The following is a 7,363-nucleotide window of genomic DNA, read 5'->3' as shown; positions in this document are numbered from 1 at the left end:
CGAATTCCTAGAACGCCATGATTTACGCCGAGCTCTTCGCATCCAAGCTTGGGTGCGACGGTTCACCACTCATAGGGTGCGCAAGGGACCTCTTACTAGCGAAGACATTCAAGAGACCAAGAACTGGTGGATAGAAAGAGTCCAGTCTCAAGATTTACAGAAACCGCACTTTGAACAGACCAGGCAGAAACTCAACCTCGTTTCCAATGCAGATAGAATTCTCGAATGTCATGGAAGAATTCAAGGAAAATACCCAGTGTACCTGCCAGCAGACGCCAGCAGACGCCGTGTTTACGAGGAAGCTTGTACAGAGGATTCATGTCGAAACCTTACGTGGAGGTGTGGCCCTTACCATGGCAGCGATTCGTGAACAGTACTGGATCCCAACCCTGAGACAGCTAGTGAAGTCTGTGCGATCTGCTTGTTGGGGCTGTAAACGTTTCATAGCTTCACCCTTAACAGTACCACCTCCTGGACTACTGCCTACAGACCGTACAGATCGTGGAACAGCCTTCGAAGTTATTGGCACGGATTTTGCTGGTCCTGTCAAGTATAAACAACGCAAGAAGGGCGAGGAGAAAGCTTACTTGGTTATCTTCACGTGTAGCCTGTCCAGAGCCGTGCACCTAGAATTATTGTCTAGTCTAGAGACAAGCAACTTTATTACCTGTCTTAAACGCCTCATCGCTCGCCGCGGCAGACCGCGCGTTATCTACTCAGACCAATGGAGGCACTTTTATCAAGGCTGCGAAATGGCTTCGCCAATTGCGAGGAGATGAGCGCCTCCAAAGTCTCCTTGAAGATTACGACATAACCTGGAAATTTAACTTAAGCCGGGCTCCTTGGTGGGGAGGTCAATTCGAGCGGTTGATTGGAGTCGTAAAGTCCGCCATGTACAAAGTCATTGGGGGAGGTGTACTTACCTGGACTGAGCTGAGCGAGGTACTGCTTGACGTGGAAACACAAATCAATCGACGTCCATTAAGTTATGTAGAAGATGATGTCGAGCTACCAACACTTACACCGTCAACATTCCTGTTTCAGCGAACGAGTCAGCGGCCAGAAGAGAAAACAGGGAGGATCAAAGACCTGGACCTACGCAAACGCGCTAAATACCTTAGGAACTGCAAGAACAATCTCTGGAGGCGGTGGCAGAGAGAATATTTGACAGCTTTAAGGGAGCGGCACAACCTGACACACAAAGCGGCCAAATTTCAGCCAAATGTTGGAGATGTCGTAACTATAAAGACCGAAAACAAGAATCGTGGGAGTTGGCCACTGGCGATAGTAAACAAAACCTATCCCGGGAAGGACGGAATCATCCGCGCAGTTCAACTCAAGACAGCAAACGGCATGTTTGAGAGGCCTGTTCAACACCTGTACCCTCTTGAGCTAAACTGCGACCAGGCTTGTGAGACACATGCAGACACTCCCACAGCAGATTTGAACCCAAACGCACTAGTTTTCAGGCCGAGACGGGATGCTGCAGTTGCTGCCAGAACCCGAATCCAGGACCTTGCTGAAGATGAACAATGAATCACAATTTCCTTTTCACTGAACTTCAAAATTGTGAACTTAATTGAAACGTTTGATTTATAGAGAACTTTTTCGTTTAGTTGAATTCGTTAAGTCTCTTAGGTGAATGCACCCTTGCACGCAATGTTGCATGGGGGAGTGTGTCGGAGACTTTGATTCGTGCGTGACACATGTCAGATGATGAGTGCGAACACTATGGACATTGAATGGTTTACATAATCAACGCAACCTTAAATGACCCTTTTAAATCAGTACTCGGCAACAACCAATCAAAATGTAGAAAATATCGTATAAGAGAGTGATTTCTTACAAATTTTGCAGAGTAGCTTTTTACACACCTGATGTAAATAAGCGAATACGAGAGCGAAATAAAACAGTTTAATTGAGTCTCGTTCGTCAGAGTTCTATCCCTAGTAAACAGGACAAAGTTTACAAAAGTTGAAACGTGTTTAACAAAAACTATAACAAAGTTGTCGAACGTGATTGGTCATCACCAGTCCGATTTGAGCACTTATAGGGCAGTGTGCCCGTCACGCTTGTAATTGGACACTTCACACGTCATGCCTGCACGTGTAAGTAGAAAGAAGGCGTTATGTGCGCGCGCTGTTGTCTCGCATTTCGCCGAGATAATTAATTGTTTTATTATTGTTAATAACATATAACTGATGTCTACTTTGTTTCTAAATGTTGTTATAGTTTTTATTAATTGGTAAGAAGACTTCGTGTCGTTCAATTCTGTCTGTAATCATACTTGTGATTAACGCGGTCGTCCGATTTTGTTAATAGAGTGGTTTAGCAAGAGGACGGGAACGTCATTTCAGAACGGAAAAGCGCGCGGATAATCTGGACACGAGGCTAATACGCTAATAATACGACTTCCGGTGATTGCGTTGCCGGTCTCGTAACAAGTTTAGGACGGCATTTGGTAGGTTTTCCCGTCCTGATCAAGACGCCTTGGATTTGCCTTCATTAAACCGGTTTAAAAGGTAAGAGAATCTCATAGAATTATCGAAAAATAATTTCCAGGATAGGTGTTTCTCACTGTAGTTTTTTTCTGGACGTGTTGTCAAAAGTGCTCTGATACATGAGCCAGGTTCTTCATACGGATGTGATCGGAAGTTTCAATTAATTAACAACCCATAATTAGTATCAGGCCACTTAGATGGTTTTTTTTCCCGATGTATGGGTTCTTCTCTTTCACATTTTTTCATCTTATAAAGGTACTCTGACAAATCTTAGAACAATAACTTTCGCAATTTATTGTGTTTTAGTATAAACAGCATGAGCAAGTTGAGCAGTCGATACAATAAAATCGATGCAACTTTTTTTCAGTGGTTGTTGATGTTATTTTTACAATGAACGCAAGCAGCTCAGAAGCCCTGGCCTAGAGAAAAAGTGAGGATGAAATTTAATGTCTTTTAAATAAGTTTAAACCTTTTTTTAGTGCAATTTTGAACGTGAAGAAATTAAAATATATAAAACAAAATGAGAATAGAAAATTATGCGAATTAGCCATGTGTTTTACCAGATGATACACTATTTGATAATAGGAGTACTTTGGCAGAATATTTTGTTGTTTTAGCTAATCTTTTATTGGAATGTTATATTTTGTTATACAGCTTCCACATGTACAGGTCTCACCAAAAAATCTTAACTATTTGTCTGATCTATTGTCAGGAAGATTATACCTGATTTTACATATTTGTGTTAGTCTGTTCTTCATCAGTCTCTTTTCTTATGTGATCCATCCTAGTTCTCTTATCATATCTGTTACACTGGCTGTGCGGTTGTAGTTCTGAAGACAAAAATAAGCTGTTTTTCTCATTTAAAAAATAGGTTAAGTGAGTGATTGTACCTCCTATTTTCAAGTGACTATATGTTAGGTTAAGACAATATTTGTTTATATAGTAACTTTTCTCAGAAGTCTTTGTTTATGATTGTTATTAGATCTATAATGGTGTGGACTCAAGAGAATAATGGTGTGGACTCAAGAGAAAGATGTCAAACTCTTGAGAGCTGTGGCAGCCGAGGGTGTTTTTATCAATAGTAGGGCAGGATCCAGGGAGAGAGGAGCATTATGGCAGGTTGTTGCCTCTTCCCTTGTGGCAGAAGGTATGCCTGTCATTTCACGGTCGGTGAGAGACCGCTTCAATATTCTGGCAAAGAAATGGCGAATAAAAGTTAGACAAGAGGAGAGAGAGAGTGGTGGTGGAGATAAAGAGGAGTTAGTGGAATTAGAGATGGAATCTGAGAAGACAAAAGAGCAGAAGGACGAGGCCAAGAAACTGGTAGAGGAGGAGAAAAAGAAGGCAATAGAGATGAGGGAGAGAGCAATGGAGAGGTTCAGTCAAACCAAAAAGAGACAAGAAGCAACAGAAAAGGATGAAGGGAAAAAGGAGAAAAAAAGAAGAAGATCAGGAGAGGCAATTGAGTGGTCGAGAGAAAAGGGAGAGAATATGCGAGAGATGAAGGAGCAAGAACTCCAAGAAAGAAGGGAAGAACGAGAAGCCCAAAGACCTCAAACCGAACAGTTTATGTCTCAAATGCAAGCTCAAAATGAGCAAATGAAATTATTTCAACAACAACTGCTGCAACAAATGTAGCAACAGCAACAACAGCACAGCCAACAACAACAATTTGCCATGTTAAAGCATCAAATGATACAAGTTTTGACGCATCAAACACGTGCATTTCAGCAACAGTTTAAGAGAGATTAAGGGTTTGAGTTTGATATACATCAGCATTGAATTCAATGTCATGATCTGAGTTTTGTATGTTTTGTATTTTTTGTTATATAGAACAAAATTTCTAATCAAATAGAGTATATTTTGTATTGTAAAGGCCAATTATCTTGATTATCTTTATTTATTAAAAAAAAATTTTTGGGCAGCAGCCCATTTTACGAACAAAACAGAAAATTACAACCTTAATCATTAAAAAGCATTGTGTACAATTATAAAACAAATGTTGTGTTTACCAGATAAAGTAATTGGTACACATTACACAGGGGCCAGGGGTAATTCACTTTGAGCTATGAAAATTTCCATTACTTTTCAAAGAATTCCGTGACCTAAGTTAGCAAGTGTACAAATTGATTAAATCCATGATGGCACAAAAATTTGCATAAATGTCACAAAAGTATTAAGTGTAAACAGAAATGTCCACACATGTAGATTGTGCTGATGTTTATTTCTACTGAAGAAAATTTTTTTCTCAATCATCAGCTTATTTTACAAATTTGTATCTACAATACTTTGCACTCATAGAAAGCCCCCCCCAAAAAAGGTAAACAATGTACAAGTGATTACTAATACAATTTTTCTTTAAATTTTTAACCCTCCAACATCAATAAAAGTAACTCTTCTATTGGCCAAAATACAAAATGAAACGAATTCAAATTATTGGAAGTAGTCCTGTAAAGAAGGTGGTTGAACTTCAAACTTTTCTGACACAATGTTTCCATACAGACAGGTCAACGCATTTTCCAAAAGGGCACAAACAATATTAAATTTCCCCTCTGAACTCAAGTTAATTTGTAATTGGCTTTTAAAATCAATAAACTTAAAATAGTTTTTAATATTACCAAAAAGCCACTCAGCTGCAACCCCTACTTCACTCATGGCCGCATTGTACAAAACCATTTGTGGAGTGAGTTGAGTGTATTTAAGAGGGGCCTGAAGGTGAACACCTAAAGGGTATGCAGGATCACCATAAAGACAAAGAGGATGCCCATTATGAAACGTCACCCTCCGAAGCTCATTGAAAATGTCTGTTTGTTGGAGCATTGTGCTGTCGTGTCTTTTACTTTCAAAGGGGCCATGAAGGTTTGCAATTAATCCGTTTGGGATGACAACACTCTGAATTTTATAGAATGTATTTTCTTGTGGCCATTGCACATAACCCTTTGGTGTTCTTGTGGCCTCGCTATTCCACGCACAGTACCATCAATAAATCCAAAACAATTGCCTAATGGAGCACCAAGATGGTGCACAGCCTCTGCATAGCTGTACAGCTGGTTAGGCTGTAAAAAGAAATGATCCCAGCTGCCAAGTCGATGGTTATGATAATCGTTGATAAAATCGATCATAGTGTTGTCAAAGCTCGGTCGGATTCCTGCCAAAGCAGGGTACCATGTCTGTGTATCTACAAGGGTATGCCAACCTCTTCAATAAAATGCACAGGCCCTCCATCCCACCACATACTGTTTTTTGCACGCATGTAATTTTTTCAGGAATTCCTAAACATTCACATAATTCAGGCAGATGTTTCTTCGCAAATCAAAGCTCGGTCTTGCACTCCACATCGCTCCACTCGTCTACACTGAATCTGGGGAATTTCCAGTATGGGAAAATAGGTTTTGACGAATAGGTGTCATATAGAAGAACAAATTCGTCATCGTCGATAATATCATAGAAGCTGCCTGTTAACAAAGCATCGCGGACGAAGCTTAAAACCACCACTCGCCATGATCTATGATATGGAAAGCCACGAAGGAGTCCCGATACAGAGATCACGAAAGCCGTTCTCACGAAAACAACTCGCATGAAAAGATGACGACAATTACACAAATTTCACAAAAACACATTTAATGGGCTAAATTCTACAGAAATTAATATAAAACTACCCTCCCAAATTTTGTTTAAGTCAAAGTAGAACTTTAAAATTCACCTCATTTGGTATCCAAACAAAGTCCTAGCGAGTAACTTGTGCCGTTGTCGTCCCCGTGGGCGTTTGACAAGTGGTATACAGTAACATTAAAATATATATTAATTTTGTTGCCCCAAATTGTAGCTGATTAACTAGCATTTTACGACGAGAATTTTACCGATAGTCAATTGATATTCTAGAACAAAAATTTGCTGCAAGTTTCCCTTGCTAAATTACTTTTTCAACACAACGCGACGGCGTTCTCGACCCAGTTTCTTCTCGGCATTTTTGCTGCGCGCGTCGTTCTCAAATGACGTTCCCATCCTCTTGCTAAACCACTCTAATTTATGATGACAGACCGCATTGGACTCCACTCGGTCCTATTACCATTTAAATTGAACAACAAGAAGTTATGTAACTTTACATTTTCAATATTACCAACTTTACATGCAGTAATCGCTTTTGCCGAAACTTTGTCAAAACTAAGAGTTCCTGTCTAACTTCAATCTAAACTTTCAGGCATCTCTTCGCCTATCAAACGGTTTTCTCTATGATGATAAGAGCATATACTTTCTGATACATACTCTTCTAAAAAAAATTTCCAAAACGAACCCTTATGCATCGTAATCATTAACAAATTTCTAAATTTCACTTCTACTTAAATAGTTAAGTCTTAATTGAGCTTCGTGTTGCTGGATTGAACTTCTATCCCCCAGTTTTAATTGAAAAGAATTGAACAGTTTTCATCATTCCTTGTCCATTATCATATCAAAGTTAATATAGTTTTTGCTGTCGTAGATCTCTAGGTTCACGTAGGTTTGGAGAAGAGATGATGAGAGCAAGATGAAACGTGTCAAAGAATTCCTTACTAAGTTATATATGAGAGGAGGATTGTTGTGTCAATATCACTGACCTAAGAATCATCCATAGACCTTGGTATGGTATCTTTCACTTCCCTCCTTAGGGCACAACACAACAAACTATCGGAACTATACCGAGCTATTACAATGCATGGAATGTCTGAACTATTCCTACTCGCCCACTCTCCTCCTCTCAAGAAAGGGAGAGGTAGGGGGAGGGAAGTCAAGGAACACTATAACCAAAGATGAGTAAAAATTGAGATTAATAAAAGGTGAATAAAAATGAGAGAACAAAAACATAAACCTTTTGATCCTCCAGA

The 7,363-nt window shown here is 39.7% G+C and overlaps 4 protein-coding genes across 4 annotated transcripts in view; 3 read left to right on the top strand and 1 right to left on the bottom strand.

Moving 5' to 3' along the window:
- Nucleotides 1–230: 230 nt before the first annotated feature.
- On the top strand, nucleotides 231–779 carry LOC136283494 (uncharacterized). Its single transcript, XM_066172452.1, has one exon. It carries the CDS (start codon nucleotides 231–233, stop codon nucleotides 777–779), a length of 549 nt encoding a protein of 182 aa, XP_066028549.1.
- Nucleotides 780–891: 112 nt separating this feature from the next.
- LOC136283493 (uncharacterized) lies at nucleotides 892–1,536 on the top strand. Its single transcript, XM_066172451.1, has one exon. It carries the CDS (start codon nucleotides 892–894, stop codon nucleotides 1,534–1,536), a length of 645 nt encoding a protein of 214 aa, XP_066028548.1.
- A 1,976-nt stretch (nucleotides 1,537–3,512) lies between these two features.
- LOC136283492 (uncharacterized) lies at nucleotides 3,513–4,139 on the top strand. Its single transcript, XM_066172450.1, has one exon. The coding sequence runs from the start codon at nucleotides 3,513–3,515 to the stop codon at nucleotides 4,137–4,139; it is 627 nt and encodes a 208-aa protein (XP_066028547.1).
- Nucleotides 4,140–6,929: 2,790 nt separating this feature from the next.
- LOC131798887 (ephrin type-A receptor 4-like) overlaps nucleotides 6,930–7,363 on the bottom strand; it is a 27,271-nt gene continuing 26,837 nt past the window's right edge. Inside the window, exons 17-18 of the mRNA XM_066172448.1 lie at nucleotides 7,352–7,363; nucleotides 6,930–7,005 (exon numbers count right to left, since the gene is read on the bottom strand). The exon at nucleotides 7,352–7,363 is cut by the window's right edge and continues 84 nt beyond it. Of these exons, the coding sequence (XP_066028545.1) occupies nucleotides 6,930–7,005; nucleotides 7,352–7,363 (88 nt within the window). The remainder of the gene's footprint in view (nucleotides 7,006–7,351) is intronic.

Source organism: Pocillopora verrucosa, chromosome 9, assembly GCF_036669915.1.
Source record: "Pocillopora verrucosa isolate sample1 chromosome 9, ASM3666991v2, whole genome shotgun sequence".
Lineage (NCBI taxonomy): Eukaryota > Metazoa > Cnidaria > Anthozoa > Scleractinia > Pocilloporidae > Pocillopora > Pocillopora verrucosa.
The sequence above is the reverse complement of the archived record's forward strand: the minus strand, read 5'-3'. Positions and strand labels throughout refer to the sequence as shown.